The sequence below is a fragment of the Cyrtonyx montezumae genome, unplaced genomic scaffold (assembly GCF_038088225.1).
Source record: "Cyrtonyx montezumae isolate F1298 unplaced genomic scaffold, pur_monq_1.0 scaffold_32, whole genome shotgun sequence".
NCBI classification, from domain to species: Eukaryota; Metazoa; Chordata; class Aves; order Galliformes; family Odontophoridae; genus Cyrtonyx; species Cyrtonyx montezumae.
In genome coordinates this window covers 4,199,403-4,220,210 of record NW_027072037.1, presented here as the reverse complement: position 1 = coordinate 4,220,210, position 20,808 = coordinate 4,199,403, and the positions used below count along the sequence as shown (strand labels likewise).

The 20,808-nt window shown below is 44.2% G+C and overlaps 1 protein-coding gene across 2 annotated transcripts in view; it reads left to right on the top strand.

The window, feature by feature from the left end:
* PLCD1 (phospholipase C delta 1) overlaps positions 1-20,808 on the top strand; it is a 50,131-nt gene that overhangs the window by 10,839 nt on the left and 18,484 nt on the right. For both annotated transcript variants that reach the window (XM_065744954.1, XM_065744953.1), the window contains exons 2-4: positions 2,966-3,130; positions 13,978-14,206; positions 18,612-18,741. In XM_065744954.1, the coding sequence (XP_065601026.1) occupies positions 2,966-3,130; positions 13,978-14,206; positions 18,612-18,741 (524 nt within the window). The remainder of the gene's footprint in view (positions 1-2,965; positions 3,131-13,977; positions 14,207-18,611; positions 18,742-20,808) is intronic.

Below are 20,808 nucleotides of genomic sequence, written 5' to 3'. Positions count from 1 at the left end.
CCTGAAAGACCCTAGAAGATTTACAGCCTCCCACATTAAAGGAACTGTGGTGCTCTTAGGCACTCCTCTTGCTGTCCTGTCCTTCCCTGCCCAACCCCAAGAACTTCTTTATTTTGAGGGTGACAGAGCACTGGCACAGGCTGCCCAGAAAGGTGGTAGAGTCTTCATCTCTGGAGATATTCAGGACCTGCCTGGACGTTTTGCTGCATGGCATACTATAGGGAACTGCTTTAGTAGGGGGTTGGACTGGGGGATTTCTAGAGGTCCCTTCCAACCCCTATGACTGTGATTCTGTGATCTTCTGGAAGCCACCTTTTCTCCATCCCTCCCTGGCTTCTCTCACTTCCTTCTCACTTGGCTCCAGCGTGTGTTTTACCTGTGTGGATCTATCCTGAAGGAGACGAACCTGCCCTTGTTTTCTGCTAGTGGCCATGCAGATTTGCCTGTATGACATTGATATGTTTTTTTTCCCAAGTAGCATGACATGTTATACATACTATGCTCAGTTTCTGTGTAACAATACATGTCCCAGTTAAAGTGAATTTCTGGTAACATGCTTATGTACTTAAGCACCCAAAGGAATTGGTGGTTTTCCTGCTTTCCTGTTCATGCTTACCCTAGAATGGCATGTCCTCCTTGTAGTCCCACAAGGATGCCTGGCATGGTTGGGGTCTGAGGGAGGACAGAGTGAGTCTGGGAGCCAGAACAGAAATTTTGTAGGTGAATACATAGGAGGATCTTTGTTCCCTCTGCAGGAACTGTGAGGGTTCCCAAGGCAATGTTAGAGAAGCTTGTCATAGAACCTTAGAATTATTATAGGTGGAAAGGACCTTTAAAGGACATCTTGTCCAACTCTCCTGCAAGGAACAGCAACACCTACAGCTCCATCAGGTGCTCAAAGCCTGGTCCAGCCTGACCTTAGATGTCTCCAGGGATGGGGCATCCACTGTCTCTCTGAGAAACCTGTTCAAGTCTGTGATATCTTCTCTATTCTTGAAAGACCATCTCAGAGAAGAAGCCTCAACACTGCTGCTCAGGTGACCAAGGCTTTGTGAGCCTTTGTGCTGTCAGTCCTTCTCAGCAGTCTGGCCTCTTGTAGACTCCTGGGTATGTCTAAACCTCACCAAATGCAAGAGAGTGTCCCATATCTTATTGCTGGGGTCAATCTTTCACTCTTCTATGCTTTACAGGAGTAAGATTTTTATTTATTTCTCGCTGTTTCTTTATGAAGTTTCCAAAGGTAGTGTACAGATCCTCCTCCTGGGCACTTCCAAACCTGACACTGGAGCCGACAGGCTGTAGCATGTGGAGGCACTTAATTACTGAGACAGCTAATTGAATGTAGAGGAGAGAGAGAGGTCACAGCAACTTTTCAAGGACCTCCAGCTTCCACAATGGTGCTTTCAATTCTGAATGTCTCAGCTGGGCTCAGCCCCACGCCTGCTCCTTGGTGTTGGCAAACCTAACTGAGGTGGCCTGAGCTGCTCAAAGCTGTGCTGAGCAAACACAGAACACCCTCATATTTGTCACTGTCAGAGATGTCAGGCTCTTTCCCAGCCTGAAATAAGCTCTTTAGGCCAAGCTGTTCTAACTACAAACACACAGTGCTGCTTTTTGCTGCAACCATTATGACTCGCCCTGGTGGCACTTAGGTTTCATGTATGAATTATCAAGAACCTGGGGTTTGGCACCTTGGGTCTTTGTATTTCAAGTAATGCTTGCTAGCTTATTGCCTTCCCTTGTGCAAATAGCAGCCATTCAAGGCAGCTGTCCCCAGAGAGGGATAAAGACAATGACATAGAGAAATGCCATATTGCAATGTAAATACTATTGCATAAATCAGTTTACATGGGTTTCTGCCTCATGAGGTCCTGTTTTATGTTTATGTAGCATTGGGAAATTTCCTGTGATGGGAGTGTTGGGTGGCTGCAAGCAACCAAATAGTTATTAATGAGAGTCTCATCTGCATTGTCAAGATAAGGTTAGCAAAAGTCACGTTGTGTTGTGATGTGTTTGTACAATACTAGAGTAAAAGACTGATGCAATGACAGAGATGCAGGGTACCTATTACAGAAAGCCCATGGTGTGTTCTCATGCTTCATTCTCTTGCCCACCTCCGTCACTTCACCCACTCTTGATCTCTAATTAATGGCTGGTTTGAGGGACAGAATCTGCAAGGTGTTTGGGTATGTGGAAGTCAGATATTGCTGAGACTTTCAAAACCATGCAGAATGGCAAATGTGTGTTTTGAAAGTCTCAGTAGATGGCTGTTTCTCCTCCAGGTGTCTAAGTAGCTTCCTGAATCAAGTCTAAGATCTAACCCTAGCCCGAAGTTAATCTCTGAAGTTCCTTGAATCAGAGGGGAACTGCTTTTCAGAGAGAGAAGAGAGACATTGTGTGTATCTTGTTTCCATGAAGGAAATCTGTGACAGAATAAAGCTGAAATCTCTTCAAAGCTCACGACAATACTCCAGTTAAAAGTTACACAACTTTCCTTCCTCTGCTTCTACTGGCTGTATTGTTCGTTTTATCGTTTTTGCATCCTAATTACATATGCTGGGAGGAAGATATTTTATGCTTGTAAACCACCTGAGAATTGTACTTAAATCTTGGGACTCAATCTAAGAAGTCTACAAGGCTACAGTCTCTTTTATGAGCATAGAATGTGACCCGGCAGATTTCTGGGTCTCTCTACTCTGCTGTCCTCCCCAGAGCTGGCTGCACTGCAGTTTTTGTCTCTCACAATTGTTCTGTGGCAGTAAAGAACCTATTGACATTATTATTATATGTACAGAGGGTGGACCAGGCTCTGAGCACTCTGATCAAGCTGTAGATGTCCCTGTTCATGGCAGGGAAGTTGGACTAGCTCACCTTTAAAGGTCCCTTCCAACTCAAACAATTCTATGTCTCTATGATTATTTCTTTTGCTGACCTTTGTGACATTACCACTACTGTTTCTCCTTAGGCCTGAAAGATGACAAGGACCTGAAGTTCCTCCTGAAAGGCAGCCAGCTGCTAAAAGTGAAGTCCAGCTCCTGGAGAAAGGAGCGATTTTACAAGCTCCAGGAGGACTGCAAAACCATATGGCAGGAATCAAAGAAGATGCTGAGGTCTCCAGACTCACAGATCTGTAAGTTTACACCATCACAGGGATAGGGTGCTGTCTGCTTGGGGCAAACCAGGACCAGTTGTGTACCAGAACCAAGGGTTTTTGAGGTAAACCAGAACCAGGACCATAGCACAGTGAGCTTAATGACTTGGAACCATGAGACCAGATCCTTCACATGTCCTTTATCACACACTGAGTTGTCCTGACTGCTCTGAACACAGCTGGGAGGAATCTTCCATGTCAGGCATGGTCACATTTCCCAAGCTCATCAGCTGCTGCTCATCACAGAATAGGATGGTAGGAACCACAGTGGCTGTATAGTGTGGCATGGTGTGACACTGGAAGTGCAGGGAAGGGCACGCCAACTGCATTTGGCACCCAGCTGTCCCACTGCAGTGTGGAGTGATTATCACAATGGGACACTGGTCTATGCTGGGCTTAGCAGCCCTGCCATGCTTGTTTTTTTCCCCACAGCACAAGTTCAGGTTACTCACCACACCCTGTGGTGGTACTTGACTCTCCCGTGCCCTAATGCTCAGCGTGAGACATAGCTGGAGCATCCATGGTGTGGTACGGTGCACTTCAGCAGTCAGTCTGGACACCTCTTATCTTTGTGCAGCCTTTTGGGGATACAAATCAGTATTTCTGTCTCACAAGGGAGCCACAGAGATATGGAGATTCAAGGACTGTCAAGAGATATCTTTGGGAAGGAAAAATTTTTCTCATCCTGATATTGGAAAACCAAAATTTGCCCCATTGCAGGAAGTCCAGATACGACAGTCACTAGTGCATGAGCACAGGAAAGCATATCTGCACCAACATCAACCAGCTTGGCGCCATAACTGGGACCAGGAACTCCTGGCTTTGCCACATGATGTCAAAATAGGATCAAGCAGAGTCTCTATCTATTTATATGTTTTGTTTTCCACACTGGTTGGTATTTTTCTCGCGTATGTCTCTGTCCCTGATAATCATAGTCTGGTGAAGTCAAGAGGTGAATGAATAATGTGGAACATATTTTATAGCGTGTTGAAATGTAAAAGACTCTGTCTGCACTATTTACACAGTTGTTCTTGTGACAGTCACAACTGAGTAAATGAAGAATGAGTCTTCCAAATAGCCCCCCCCACCCCACAGATGATAATGAGGAGTAAGTCAGTAAGGCAAAGTATGTTTGGTTTATTACCAAACTCTTCTTAAGTGACCTTGGGCAGTTCATTTAACTTGGTGCAGTCTTCCCCACGCATTTCCTTTCTGCTCATCAATCTAGCTATAAAAGACTTTGGATTAGAGACTGTTCCTTACTATGTGTCCTGTGCTCAGCTGAATTGCTAAGGTACCAATACAATAACCCATAATAACAACAATTAATGCAAAGGCCTTAGGGAACATTTGCTTGCAAGGAACGCCTGTGCCATTGAGCTCTGTCCTATATAAAAGCAAAGTCCTTTGTCAGATTATGTCTTGCTACAAAACAAACAAGGGTGTGAATGGAGAAGAGTGACTTCAGAACTTCAATTTCTGTGCTCTGAGCCAGCAATTCCCAAATTATAGGATCTGAGAGCACCTTCAGCAGTAGTCCCAATCCCATCCGATTCTCTGAAGTGAATGGGAGGGATCTTTGTGTCATGACTCCAGGGACCTTGAGTTTTGCTTGGAGAAGCTCTGGTTGATCCCATTCTCTCCATTGCTGGGGCAGTGAAAAGGAAAACTGGCCCAACCATGACTTTGTTATATACTGTGTTCCTCTGAGCTGGGCGTTGGACACAGGCTGGGAGTGTGTCAGCGTGGGTGTGGATTTACACCACTCAAGATACACTTTGCTAACTGGGCACAGCTAGCATTGCCACACTTGGGCAGTCCCACATGCTCCTGGGGGAGCATGCAATTCTGCTGGCAGATGTGGTGCAAGTGTTTGGGAGCATTGGGAAGCCACCTTGGAGTGCTTTCAGCAAGCACTATGGATGTGCCTGAACTTGGAAGTGACCAGGAGATGTGAGCACTGGGTTGATGCTCAACCCCCAGCCACAGCCCCAAGCCCATCTGTTTTCCCATTTCTTCATCCTCTGGTGGTCCTCTGAGACTTTCCATCCCCAAATTTTCAGAGTGATTGCTGTGTGTGAGCTTGTTTCTTGGGCTTCTGACTTCACCAGGCTGAATTATATTTAGTTACAGAGGGGATTATCTGTGCTTCGAGCTGTGACCTCTGGCAGGTTCTGTTGCTACAGCTGCCTTCTCTTTTGGTTTGGGATTTGCAGGTGGTCAAAAGGCAGAAGAGGAGTGGAGGATTGTTGGTTTGATACTCAAAAAACAGGGACTGCAAGGCGAGTCTCTCCAGAAGGTTGCTTTTCCCTGTTAAGAGACAGCAACCTTGCACTTCAGTGCAAAGCCTTTTTAAAACTGATGATAAGCTGCCTTTTTAGGAAGGAAAAAGAATGAGCAAAATGGAAACTGGGAGATTTGAGCACCAGGTCTAATCTTATCTGCAGCAGAGCTCATAGCAGGAAGATGGAGGCACCTCAGAAGAGCAAAGTCTGGATAGGGTAAGGGTTATGCTTTTGTGTTTGGGCAGTTTCCTGTTATTCCTGTTCCCATAATCAGGCAGAAGGGCTGTTTGTAAACCATTGTGGTGGTGCCTGTAGGAGATAAAACCTGGGATCTCTAGAGTTAGAGGAATCTCAGCTGAATGAAGTTTTAAGAAAAAAAAAACAACCTATCAGGGCTGTCACAGGCACAGATGTTGCCTGGATGAGGTACAAGGCGTACAGCCATTACCTTCCTCTGTTGTCTTTTATTTCAAACAACTGGAAATACAGATTGGCTTCTGTCTTGATATCTCTATTACCCACAGGGCTTTCTGGGGAATGGGCTGCCATTCCAACACGGTTGCTACACATACAGAACTTAATCCATTTATTCCTTTTTTTTCCATAATTCACTAATTTTCAGTATGTTCTATTTAGGCCCAAGAGATCAGTTTTTCCAAACGCCCTTGTGGCCCGCTGTCCAACAAATACTACACCCAGTGCATATCCTCCATCTGACTGTTGCAGAAACACAGGAGTGCTGGGTGGGATGGGCCAGACAAAAGCTCATTTAGAACTTTGTCTTTTGCTGTTGCCTGCTGAGTTGCATATGAGCATATGAGCCTGCATATGTTGGTTGCTGAGCTGCATAAGAGGCCCACAAATACCTGGCTGCTCTCTGTTTTCCTCCATGTCATGTAGAGCCATGGTCAGGGTGGATGCTTCTCTGGCCCATGAGGCTTTTACATGCCTACCTGTGCATCGTGCTGTAGGGAGCCTGCTTTGGCAGGGGGGTTGGACTCGATGATCTCTATAGGTCCCTTCCAACACCTACAGTTCTGTGTTTCTGTGATTTGTGGCAGTTTTCTCCCTGAGCCTCTAATAACAGGGTTCAAGTGGCAGAATTAGCAGTCTGGGGGCAATAGAAGAGGTTTGTGCCAGGTGGCTTGTAGATGGCTGGTGCAATCAGTGCCACATCACTCCTGAGTGTCATTATGGTGGGAGGAAAGGAAACCAGAGGGAGTAGAGGGGTTTGTGTTCAAAGAGCAGCAACCCATCAGTAGCACTGCCTTGTTTAGCTTGGTCAAATATTAGGTCTCACCTCCACTTGAGAAGGAACAAAATGCCATGCAGTGCTTTCAGTGAACTTGATTTTTGAAAGTCTTTTCTTAAACCAGCTGAAATCCCTAGTGTAAGCTCCCTTAAGCCAGACTCAATCCCTTTAAAAACTCTCTGAACTTGAGGATTTGTAGAGATGGTTGAAAACTTTCCAGTGAAACATCCTTATGAGCGTTTGGTGGAAAAAAACAGAGTATTGATAGGTGCAAGGAAAAGGCTGAATGAGTGGGTACGATTCAGGGATATTATAACAGTACCCAGGAGGAGGAGGGGTTTTGGTACCTCCTGCTCCCTCTTTCTCTGTTGGAGGCTCAGGGAGATGATGCTTCCTGTGAGTGACCATCACACACTGCGGGGGATGACTCACTGGGGGTGCTTTGTGAGTCACGGGCTGTGCAATCAAGAAACAAGTTTATGAGTTTTGGCTCAAATATTCCAATCTCTAGCTAAAATGATTTTTTTCCCCCCTGTTTTGCTTAAAGGAATCAGATTGGGGAGAAAATTCCCTGGAGGTGTTTAAGGGCAGGTTGGATGGGGCAGTCTGATCTAGTACTTGATTTAGTGGCAGCTCTGCCTGTGGCAGGGGGTTGGAACCTGATGATCCTTCAGGTCCCTTCCAACCCAAGCCATTTTATGATTCAGTTTACAGATTTGAGCAAAATTCAGTCACTCAACTGCTTAAATGAAGATTGTAATATTGCAAAAAGGCATGAAATTGATATTTTGATCTAATGACTAATTATTCACAGTACTAAAAATGCATTGAATTTGTTCCAGTTCCTCCCAATTCCAGTTTTTGTAAGGTTTAAACATAGAATCATCATAGAATCACCACGGTTGGAAAAGACCTACAAGATCATCCATTCCAACTGTCCACCTACCACCAATAGTTCTCTCTAAACTATGCTCCACAACACAATGTCTAAATGCTCCTTAAATACCTCTGGGGTCGGTGACTCCACCACCTCCCTGTGCACCCCATTCCAGCACCTGACCATTCTTTTGGAGAAGTGTTTCCTAACATCCAGTCTGAATTTCCCCTGGTGCAAAAATTGAGGCCATTCCCTCACATCCTATCACCAGTTACAAAAGAGAAGAGGCCAACCCCCAGCTCACTGCAAGCTCCCTTCAGGTAGTTACAGAGAGCAGTGAGGTCTCCCCTCCTCTTCTGCAGATCAAGCAATCCCAGCTCCCTCAGCCATTCCTCATAAGATCTGTGCCTCAGACCCCTCACAGCTTTGTTGCCCTTCTCTGGACACACTCCAGGGCCTCAATGTCCTTCTTGCAGTGTGGGGCACAAAACTGAACACAGTACTCGAGGTGCGGCCTCACAGTGCTGTGTGCAGGGGGACAATTACTTCCCTGCTTATGCTGGCAACACAATTCCTGGTACAAGCCAGGATGCCATTGGCCTTGTTGTCCAGTGTACATAGTGCAATTTATATTTATAACCTACTAACAGTGTTGGTCAGAAAACCTTTTCCTTCATTTCTGAGTTCCTGAGACATTTAGTAACACCCTTACCGTGCCCCTTGACAAGCATCCTGTGCCATTCTTGTGGATGGATGAATGATTGCCCCCGTTGAATTAATGTCCTGACCTTGCCTTTAGGAGAGCAGAAAGGACATGGTATTTTTCTGCGTTTACTCCTGTCAAGAAGTGAAAAGTTTGAATTGTTCCCGTGGATCTGATAAGTGCCAAAAGCCAACAGAAACTCTCAGCAACCTGTATGCACACAGCAGGCAACTGGCCGCACTGGCAGCTTCCTCCTGGGGTTGGTTGGGTGCTTTCCCTAGGTCTGATCATTGCTTCACGATCAGACATGTATTTGTCCCTGGAAAAATATTTGCTGATGTGAATCTGTTATGCAAGGCAGCCGTCAGCTGTGAAAACAAAACCGGCTGTCTGTGGGTCTCATTAGTTTTTATCAAAATCATTCAACCCATAAAACCAGTCACTTCAATTGCAGAACTGCCTCTTTTTTTTTTTTAATTTATTATAATTTAATTCAATTTAAAATCAGGCCACCACTTGAGTTTCTGGGGCAGTTTTCAACATAGGAAGTCTTCTAGCAAATCCTAACCTTATTCTCCACAGCTTATGTTAAATGCGAAGGTGGAAGCGTTGAAATTTCCATCCAAATTTAGTAGCACTGTCATGAGAAGTAGGAACTGGTTGCAAAAATAGTTTGTAGGGACCTGCTTGTGATGTCTGGAAGGAATGTAAATACAGATCACTCTATTTACATTGGTGCCCCAGGCTGTTGGTTATACAGAAAGCCTGGGTAAAGGCGTTTTATTAAAGTTATTTCCAAACAGCTTGTAACATCAGCCATGCTCTGTATCACTGGCTGTCAGCTGGTGACATACACCAGCAGTAAGAGCAGATCTCAAGTTGAACAATGTGCTGAGCAAGTCAGGGAAAGAAGAGAATGGATGAGAAGTCAGCAGTTGAGAGCTTGGGTAATTCAGGCATGGGGAAAAGAGTGGGCAATGTGTTCAGGGCACAGAACAGTGGGGCCTGTGCTGAATCCTTACATGAAAGCATCCATCAGTGTTAAGAGTGCTGGATAACCTTTGATTTTACCAATCCAGGGACCTGATACTACTGATTACAAAGGTCCTTATCCCACCACTAGCATCAGTCCCCAGCAGTGAAACTAAAAGCAACTACAGTGATTTTTCTGGGGAAAAACGAGAGGGAGAAGCAGCACATAGTGCCAGTTTACCCCGTGTACTCACTGCAGCCACCCAGCCTGGCAGTGCATTCAGGACTTTTGTCTGTTCTTGGCAAGGTGCTGACCCAACCTGGCTGAGCTCTGGCTGGGCTTAGGCTGGAGGTCTGGTCTCTCTGTAGACAAGCAGTGTTGTGTGCAAATACGCAGAGAGCTATGAACAGCTCAGTACATTTCTCATCTGACAGTAAATAATAGTGACTTAGTGAGACAATTAGAGTGGGATGGAGTAATTCAGCATGACTGAATGCCACATTGCAGAGATCACTTGTTAGTGAGAGGAAAGTAGGATAAGGAAGGCAAAGGATATGAAGGGTCCCCAGAGTGACAAATATTGCCCCCCTCCCCTCATGAGTAACTTGGGGCCAGCTGTTTTGACAGTGCCTCCAAATGTCCTCCCAAGTGTTCATTGACCCTAATCTCTTTGTCAGCAGAGGTACAAGGAAAGGAAAGCAACTTGCTGTCCTTGTCTTTTGCATGCTTAGTAGCTTGGAGGAGATATGGCTTCAGTTCCTTATCTCTTTTCTGTAAGACTTTTGTCTTCTGTTCTTCCTATTTCAGTATTATTTGGGATTACCAAAGTGTTTTGCTGTCCATGCTCCCAGCAGTCTTTCTGAGCAATGACTAGAGAAGAGATGGGCATTGCCTCTGAAGGAGAGGCCAGTGGTGAGGGCTTATCTTTCAGACTAATGCTCTAATCATGAGGCACCTTGTCATGCTTATATGGCTCTTGTGCATTCCTGAGTCCTAACATCTCTGGGTACTGCTTTTAGGGTGATGGGCTACAAATGTCCTACCCTACTGCATGGGTTCATAGGGCCACAGACCTTGCTCTGGGGTGGGTTTGAGAGCACTTCATGGAAGGTGGTGGGGCCAGTCCAGGTCCTGGTTGGAGGTAGATGAGGAGCCTTTCATGCAAAGGCCCATCTAGGGGAGAAAATGGCTTCTAGGGTCTGGGAGAGGGGGGAGGCAGAGCTACTCATTTGTGTTGGACCTCATATCTCTGTGAGACAGAGAGTAATTTCTCCAGCTCCAAGGAATGCTGGTGTATGTTCATGTGAGGAGGGAGCTATGGCCATCAGCTGTGGCTCATCATGTCAGCACCCGCAGCAGCCAGGAAGGCTGACCAGGATGTAACCTGTTGGACACCATGTCGGGAGGTCAGGAAGGACACAAGTGTCTTGTGTCAAGCCTCAAGTTTTGGGCTTCACACAAAGCACCTTTTCAGCAGACATAAACACCCAGGAGAAGCAGATGCAGACTTTCCAAATTCCCTTCTTTTGGTGGTTACCTCCCCCACTGTGGAGTGCTGGGAAGGATGGGGAGGTCACAGAGAGATGAATTTGATTGGTGTTTGCTGTAACTTCTCCTCTTCTGAAAAACACTTCTTTGTCCCCCAGTTATTTCTAATTTTTCCTTGTTTTGGGACTGCTTAATATAGTATGCTCACGGCCCAGGAGCAGCTGATAATGTATTCATGTGGGCTAAAATTTTCCAGAAAAGAGGTAACATTTGCAGATGGCTTGGGCTGACTCCTTTGGCTTTGGTTTTTATATTGATAGACAAAAGCAGTACACAAGACCAAACTGTGGAAAGCCTTAAAAAGTGTCCTCCCTACTTTTTTTTAACAGTTCCTGCATTGGTAACCTCTTGTGTGACTACAGTAAGCACTGATCTTGTTCTTCAGGCTTCCTTATACCTTTTCTGTGTGGAGGAGCTCTGTGCTCTTCATCATCCTCTCCCCAGTAATATACCCCATGGAGATTAAAGCAGCCCTTCCAGCTACAGGTTTTCAATCTCTTCTCCCTCCCACACAGCTCTCTTTATATTTTCCAGTAGATTTGCTTTGCCAGATAAAGGTTTCCAAAGAATACATTCTAAATTTCCAATATTTAACATCAGATTTTCTAGTCTTGGAAACACTAGGTCATTGCCAACCCAGAGTTTAGCAATTGATTGCACTAGCAGACTAGCTAGCCAGTCTGAAGGGACAATAACTTTTATGAGCCAAACACTGGTGAGCAGTTGGCAGGTGATGAGGAACAACAGGATGATCCTTCCACTTACACTGCCTTAACCAAGAGAGACCAGAAGTAGAGGAGAATCACCTACTTTGGTTTCTCTGCATGGTACACATCTGTATTTGAGATGCTCGGTCTGAACTTCCTTTTTGGTCAAGGATCCACTGTAGCCATGAATTAAGGCTTTGATTTTTCTCACCCTAAAAAGTTTGTTTCTAGATAGGACACAGCATTGGTGTTTTGAAAGCCTTTGTTTTTTATTTTCTATTAGTGGAAAGGAGCCTGAGCTTTAGATATTTTGACTGATTCCCACTGAACATGATAGCATCCCTTACAATAAAGGCCTAAGATGTACTGTGCTATCTAAGGTACGGTTCCTTAATTTGCCTGACTTGTTAATGAGCAAATTCAGCAGCAAGGCTCTCCACTAGCAGCCCAGTAGAAAGAGAACTGCAGCCCTCTTCTTCAGAAGATAATTTTAGTGCTCCAAACCATAAGCTTTCACTCTACAGTATGTTGGCTAGATAATGTAATTCCACAGCAGCCCATCCCATCCCTTCCCAACCCATCCCAACTCAACCCAACCTAACCCTATCCTCCCCTGCCCTCTGTCTGATCCACTGTTGGCCTTTACCAAGTGATAATAAAAGACCACACAAAGATAAGTGCTCATCATCAAGACAGAACTTTGCCAGTTCTAGGAGGGGTCTCATGGCATGTTCTGGCCTGGAAACCAAGTCAACAAATTATTACAGAAGATGTTAAACCACCCCAACACATGGTGGGAATTTAAAGCAAATGTCAATTGTTGGTTTTGGATAGTCACAAATTATTGAAGATTATAGATTTTTTTGTAAGTGTATGGTATTTTTTTTTTTACCCCATCAGCTGAGTGTTTTCATGACTCCCTGAGGAAAAAAGGAGAATTTCAGACTGTAATGAGCATCTGATCAATTTTGGGTGGTCCCAGGGCAGTCATGCTATAACTGCACAGGGTGAATACTGAATTGTTTATTTCTGCAGCGTCGACTTTGAGTGAGCTGAGCACTGTACCAGTGGAACTGCACCAATTTAAATGAAGGATCAGATAAAAGGGATTTGGGGTTGTAAGTTTCTCCTTTTCAGCTGAATAGTGGCAATATTGTACATTCACATACTGTTTTTCAACAAAGCTTCTCAAAGGCAAGCACAAGATCAGTTTCATACCTCCATGACATAGGAAATAGTTTTCACCCATAGTTTACAATTTGAGGTAGGAATAATTTAAAACCAACTTTTTTCAAATTCATGTGATTTTATATCTGCGTGTTCCCTGAGGTGAATCCTACTGTTAATTGAGCTGTCACCTCCCAGGGAGATTGCAACTAGAGTTCTCAGTTACAGACCCCACACCATCAACAAACAGTTTTGCCATCTCGTTTGTTTAGGGTGCCACCACTATTTTGGTGTTAAGTTTCTCAGCAATCAAATGTGACCAAGAATTTTCTGCTCTTTCCTCTCAGTCTTTTGTAGATGTATTAAGTGGTTCATCAACTCCATGAAGGACAACAAGAAGCTGTATATGTTGCTGGGGGAGTTAGGTTTCTGAGCTTGCATGAATTCAGCAGTACTCTGATTGTTTTAGTTACTCACTTTTGCTTCACAGTGTGTCTTGAAAGCAACACTCCTTCTGGATTGCCTTGTGTATGCACATGGTGAACCTGGTGTGGCTTTGGGGCTCATTTCCACTAGATGATGGTCAGAGATGGAAATGGGGAGGAATGGATTTCAAAGCCATATTTTGTTTTCTTAAAGCAAATAGGATCAAATTGACCTTTGGCAGAGGTGTAGATAGAGCATGGTTGACAGCAAACTGCCCTAAGTCTTTGGTCTTTTCCTCCCTGGTTTTTACTAGTGTGACTGGGAAGAGCATTTTGGGTTTTAGATGTTACCTTCTCATTTTTTGCAAATTGGAGAATGACCATTTCGTTCCCTGGCCTGCTCTCACTGAAGAGACATGATTCATTTTACTGTGGACCTTTAGAATTTGTTGTTTTCAGTTCTGGGAGGAGAATAGCTGAATAGAGAATAGTTATTTGATCGATAGGGTGAGATCCCATTGGTCATGATCCTAGGTCCTTTAGAGGCAAAGATCAAGTCAGAGATGCTCCAAGGACTGCAGCCAAAGACATGAGCGTGATAACACAGTATGGTACCCAAGCAAATTTGTTTTCTTTGTTAAAGATGGGACATGTGAAAAGAACAAAGTTTTGTTTTAGTTGTACGTTTCTTGCACGTTTTGCTACTTTTAATTTGAGCTTTCTTTAGCATTGACTTTGTGGATGTTGGAAAAAATAGAGGGAGTCCTCCAGCTGTGGGAGGGAGAGATTGGAGAAAAAGGAAAAAGAGTAATTTCTTAATATCCATCACTAAGCAGAGATAAGGATGAGTGAACCCCTGCTGACAGCGAGCTCTGCTTTCTTTCCACAGTCTCCATTGAAGATATTCGGGACGTGAGGTCAGGCCATAAAACAGAAGGTATGGAAAAATACGCCAAGGATGTACCAGAGTATCGCTGCTTTTCCATCATTTTCAAAGACCAGCGGAAAAACCTGGACCTCATTGCAAGTTCAGAGGATGATGCCAACCACTGGGTCTGCGGCCTTGGGAAAATCATAGCCCACAGCAACTCCATGAACCAGAAACAGAAACTCCAGCAGTATCCTTTGCCTTGTAAAGGGATTAATTGCACACAAAGATGCACTTGTCCTTCTCTGTGGGTGGAGATAGTAGTATAACCCCCTTTTTTTCCTACTGGCCCTGGGCACTGAGTTTTCTCTTAACACTGATTTTGTACCTGGGCAAACTCCCTCATTTCCAGTGCTTTTTTTGTTCTTCTGTTTACAGTGATACATGCAAGAGTGGATTCAGGCTTCACATAGCTCCTTAAGCAAAGAATTGCTCCTTTCAGGGTGCTCCAGATAAAACACTCATTATTTTTTGCATTCTTCAGGGGTCTGTTTCACTTGCTTTGCAGTAAACTCCAGGACAGGCACTTTTTGGCAAGGCATGAAAGGCCCATACTGTTTATTGTGTTTCGCAGTAATATAAGGCACGAGAACTGATTCTCCTCTTCTGTCTGCCAAGTTTACTCCAGGGTAGCTCCACTGACTTGAGTGAAATTACTTCTTGTTTGCCTCAGCATGGGAGGAAGTTTTGCCCTGAAAGAGACTGTGGCTATTCTAGAGACAGAGAGGAAGGGAAGGGAAGGGAAGGGAAGGGAAGGGAAGGGAAGGGAAGGGAAGGGAAGGGAAGGGAAGGGAAGGGAAGGGAAGGGAAGGGAAGGGAAGGGAAGGGAAGGGAAGGGAAGGGAAGGGAAGGGAAGGGAAGGGAAGGGATCAGTTGTGAGGAGAGTTAGTTATTGAGTGAAATCCTGGCTTTGCTCAGTTCACAGGGAGTTTTCCCCAGGGCTGAGTTTCAGTCAGTAAATTAATAGCATGCGTGTGAAAACAGACTGTCTGTGGGTGTAGTTTTTGCTGGGTTTTTCTGCAATTCCTATGTGTCTGAGGCCCTGACCATAACATATGAACCTGTTGGCTGATTTCACCCTGATTTGAAAGAGCAATGCTGGTCATAGTATATTAAGCTGTTTTAAGCTTCACAAAAACAGGCATCCAGCTATCAGAGAGGAAAACAGATAGTGCTTGCAGTGAGGGAAGGCTGTGAGAGCTTCATGCCTGGTTCAACATCAAAGAATCTGTGCAGAGGAGGGGAGATAAGAAGTTGTCAGCTGGGGAGAATCATAAAACTGGAGCCTGAGGCTGAATCTGAGCAGGCACCAGGGGGCCTTGCCCTCAGCCAAGGCTTCACTTTGTGTGGTTTCCCTGCTGGGTAATAATTTGCTGATGATGAGGGAAATGGCACATAAATGCTGAGCTTTCATCAAGCTTTTCTGTTCTGTGGATTCTCTGAAGTGTGAAGTTGTGGCACTGAGGGACGTGGTTTATGGGTATGGTAGGGATGGGTTGTTGGTTGGGCTTGATGAACTTTGCAGCTTGAACTTTGTCTTTTCCAACCTTAGTGATTCTGTGATTCTCAGTCTAATGAACACTTGCACCACACCATAGTGCTGCTCCCTTGAAGGAGTCAGATTCCACTAATTCTGATTATGAGCATGATGGTGTGTTTATCTGTGGCACTGTGAGTATCTTTTCAGTGGTTTTTTTCAAGCTCTAAGGTCATCCCTTGGCTGTGCCAGCAGTTATGTGTCCGTGGTGGCAGGGGCAGTTCCCAGACAAGTTGAAATCTTGAAGCTTCAGTGCCATTGGAAATGTTAACACTCTGTCAATTTTCCTCCCAGTGTGAAGGATGCCCTCTCTCCTTGGTATGTGGGGAAAATCTGGCCCATGGAAACCTGTCCCTGAATCTTCTGTTGACCGTATTGCTGAAAAACTTCCCTGTAAGAAGAAATCAGATTGCTAAGGTGTGAGGGGGGAATTAACAATGGCTTTTGCAAGGGAAGAAAGCTGTAAATTTCCAGCATGGAAAAGTACCTCTCTGACTTTGGAGAACAGAATCAGAGCTAAATGGGGTTGGTAGGCAAGCCGTATTTCTGGAAGAGTAATTACTGTGCGGTGCTGGCTTCCAATCTGGGATTGTCTCAGGTCGTTTAACGTAACCTGGAATTACAGAACAGCATGATTTCTCATTTGAAATTTGATTATGTTTAATTAAAGCCTGAGATTTTAAATTTAGTCTGTCTTCACTGGGTTTGCTTGGCAGCGTGGGTTTATTCACATCTTCCTTAAACCTCAGAAGTGTTCTCTGCATCTGTGAGCGCAGAAAGGGAAGAGGCAGAGGAGAAGTGTTGCCCCTGTCCGTCCCCCATCGCTGGACAACTGCCTTGCAGTGGATCTTTTCCAGCCTTAGAAACCTTGCAAAGCAGATAAGGAATGAGTGAGATTTTGAAAATAAGTATTGAAAGCAAAAACTGCAGTTGTTGCAGGTGGAGTTTGTTTGCATTCTTATTTAATGAAGCTACCTGTGGAGAAGAACTTGTGTGTTGTGTGTCCTTTCCAGTCCTATACACCTATAAGATGAAACCTCTGTGCTTGAAAAGTATTTCTGATGTTCTCGTACATACAGTAGTGTTTTATTAAGCCTCAGCTTCAACCCTCAGCAAGTTGGCATGGTTCTTTTAGCAAATACTGCAGGTATGTGTGGAGGGATGACTTTAGGCCTAAAAACACAGGGGGCTTTTCATTTGAGTGGCGTGGCGCAGTCTGCTTCATTTCTGGGATTTATGTATGAGCTTTTCTTCCGGTTAGAAAAAGCTTACCAGAAGCTTTACAGCATTTCTTTTTCAAGCACAGTCATGGGATATCTGCTAGGTTGTTTCAGTCACCCTTCTTTGGTTTCTCATAGAAAGCTGGTAGTCTTGAAGCTGGCAGATCCTTTAAAAACAAGAAGCAGGCTCTCACTGGAGGTATACCGAAATGGGAACACTTCTTCCTTGCCTTTCCATGCCCAAATAGACTGTGTTAGTTGAAAGCAAGACCTACAACTGGTCTGCAAAATGGTGTTTGTATCAGATAGGAAGAATTTCATCAGTTTCCTCTTGACTCCCTAAAGTTGTGCGTTCCTCTGTCTGTTATTTTAGGAAGTCTGTGATGGGGAGCTTGGGTGCATGGGTTGGGTGGGAATGGCTGATCCTGCTGTTGGCACCGTGTTGACAGAGGCTGAGGAGACCGATACTCTTTGGAGCACAGCTGGTGGGGTGGATGGTGTTGTGCTCTCAGCAGGGCATCCCTGGAGGAGCTTTTTTCACATTGAGCTTCATGACTCAAACTTGGTTTTCCAGGGAACTACTCCAAGCGAGAGCCCGGTTCAGGGCCCTGGAGTATCATTGGGAGTCAGAGGAAATGTAACCTCTATTTTCATTTCCATGGGTATGAAAGATGAATAGTAATATTACCGGGCTAAGAGAGATGCAACATGAGGTCACTGGTTAGTGTATGCCAAGATTTTTAAAGACAGAAAGCTCAACTTTCCAAGAGACCAACAGCACTACCAAATGCTATACATGTATTTCCAAGTGTGTGGAAATAACTGAATGCAGTGGTAGCTGTTGGTGAGTACCCTCTTTCAGGGTTGTGTCTACAGCCCCTATAGGCTGTCACTTATCACCTCTTTTTGGAGGTGATTTTAAAAGAACCAGATAAAATGTTATGGCACTATGTGCCCCAGCTGGTATTTGCTGTTGTCTGAAGTTTATTTTGCTAAAATCCATATTTATAGCATTTCTAGAATGAGTTTGGAGCAATGCTTCCCATGCAAGTCGTGAAATGTTTGATTTATGGGACCTAATGGTTATTTGGATAATTTTAATATGGAAAATAGGAGGCTTTTCTGGATGGCCTTTGCTACCTGACAGAGCAAATTAGAGAGATACAGTTGGCTTGATGCAAAAAAAAATAAAAAAATCATTTATTATTATTATTATTATTATTATTATTTTGTTTATAACTTTAAGCTCTCAGCCACCTGACATTTTCCCAAGGGACTTAAAGGACCATGGCAGGTTTTATTTACATGAAATTTCTTAAGACATTTAGGTAGAAATACTTGAATATAGAATAGAGGACTATTCATGTTTATTTTGGAGAATCCCTGTTAAGTGTTCAGTGTGATACACTATCAATCAAATCCTTAATGATCAGTTGCCCATACTTGTGAGGTCTTTTCATTCTCCTCTCTCCCCTCTGGAGGATGCACTTTCTGCCACAAAACATAAATCAGACTGTTTTGTGACGAGGCTGTGTCTAGAAACTCCTGCAGGTTAAATAGAGCTGATCCAGCCTTGCCCAGATGGTGACAAGCTTTTCCTGGGTCATGATTGCTTGTACTACAGAGCACTTTGCTTCTGCCAAAGCATTGCTTTGCCCTTTCAGAGCAGAAGGTGAGATGATGCAAGCTGTTCAGTGGGAGCATGCTGATTTACAGCAGCAGGGAGAGATAGTTCAGAATCTTTACAAGAGATTTATGTCTATCTACCCATGTGCTGTGTAGAGGGGTGGTATTTAGACCACACTGACCTGGAAAGGTTTCCTTACATCATCCTGCAGTTGGATTCACACCTGCCTGCGGAAAGCTGATAAGAACAAAGACAACAAGATGAGCTTTAAAGAGCTCAAGAACTTCCTGAAAGAAGTGAACATCGAAGTTGATGACTATCATGCCAAAGAGATTTTCCAGGTAACAAGAGCAAGCAGATAAAGTACTGGCTGTTGGCTGAGGTCAAGGTCTCCCATTGCTTTCAGCTTTGGTTACAGACCTATGCTAAAGTGAACTTGTAGTATCTTTTCAGGTACTGAGAAAATACTCAGAGCTTTTAGTGCTCATCAATTCCCACCAACAGCTGAGTTAGGACAGCACAGTGCTTTTGATGAAGCTCTGTTAAGGTGTTCTTTCTTTACTATCAAGATTCAGTTTTACCTGGCCTTAGAAAAGACAGAACACAAACATGGATATTGTGAGAAAAAGGAAAAACCAAAGTGCTGTGGGTCCCAGAATTTTTAGGAGTTCTGCATGCTGTAACTATATGTTAATGCCTAAGCTTCCTAAATCGATTTGTGTAAACAATGATGAAGTGTGAACTGGGAACGAAAAACAAAATGATGAAAGATATGTAACATTGCACCTACACCTGGGCTGGTGTGGTTGCTCTAGTAGCCCAAGGCATGTTCAGTCCACTTGGACGTGCACTTCTAATTTCTCAAGATCCTGCTTCCTGGAGATAAGGATGAAAATTTATCTTCTGCTTTTAGTGCCTCTAAACAAGCCTTCCTCCTGAGATGAGAAAAAACATCTGGATAAATTCCAAACTTCCATCTTATCTGAAGCAGGATTTGAAGTAATGGTGGGCAGTTTCAGAAATGTTTTTTTCTGATCAGTGGTAAACATGTGGGTGGTTGCGGGTACATGCTCTACTCCTGCTCCTTCCTGTAAGCAGATAATGCTGGAGGTTGACAAGGTCTCACTAGGACCTTCCCCCAAAGGAGGAGCAAGTTTCCTAATCTTTGGTTTATGGAGGGTCATGCATTGGATGGGCCCCTGGGCAACCTGATGTAGTGGCTGGCAGCTCTGCCCACAACAGGGGTTGGTGCTTGATGATCTTTAAGGTCCCTTCCAACCTAAGCCATTCTGTGATTCTGTGAACTGGGGGAAGGTCCCCAGCAGATCTTGAAGAATTTCACCTTACAAAATCCTAGAGATACACAGCCCAATGTGGCTGGCATATTCTGTGTTGGTTTTTTTTTCCCTCTACTCAGGAAGAATGTGGAAGAATAGCAAAACAGGCTGGAATTCCTCTGGTTGAGTTAGATGTCTCCCAGTGCAGGCACCTACACTGGAAGTAGTCACTTCATATTCCCTTTGCAAACAGTGCTGATCAAGCCAGTATTGTAGACCAGGGTGTGATTCACCTAATTCTAAAGATGACTCCTTGTACACATGTTCAAACATCAAAGATCTGAATCAGAGATGGCAGCAGTTAGAAGGGAGCAGAAGGAGTGGAAGCTTACCTAAGTTCAGTTCTCTTTTTTGCTTGAGGACTCCAAGCAGTAACTAAGCCCTCATTCATCCTAAGTCCAGGCAGCTAGTCGGATGTACCCTTATTAGACGTGTAATTGTTCTAAGCTTCCTGTATAGCCAGGGGAAAGAGAAGATGTTAATTAACCTTCTAAATTAACCTCCAAAAGGTTAATTCAGATCTCCTGTGTGGTGAATTGCCTCTAAGGAGAGTCTGTCTCACTCTACTTGACCACCAAATCCTTAAGCAATCATGTTTTCATTTTACATTTCCAAATTTAGATGGACTCTGAAACGTTACAGCGTATTAAAATGGTGATCTTTTCTGTCTCAGTGAATTTTGCTTCATTTAGTCATGGGAAAGAAGGGCAATCAAGAGATTTAAGAGAGAGCCACAGGGCACGTTCTTACATTATTCTTGCTTTTTGTCGCATAACTCTGTGTCCACGATTAGATTTTAGACACATTCAAGTGAGATGTATGCAGTGCAGCCAGAAACTGTGCAGAGCTCCTGTAATTGCTCACCTCACTCCAGTGCATCAGAAAGATTCTGCCTCTTTGTGGGAAACTAAAGTTCATTCAAGAGTCATTGTTCATGATCCATACAAATGAGCTGAATCACAGCTTTTTGGGTTGAGAATATAATTTAGATCTCTTGTAGCCCAAATGGAAGGAGCCCAGTTTTACACTGTGTATCTGATCTGCCCTGGAATATGGTTGTGATGCCAGTGC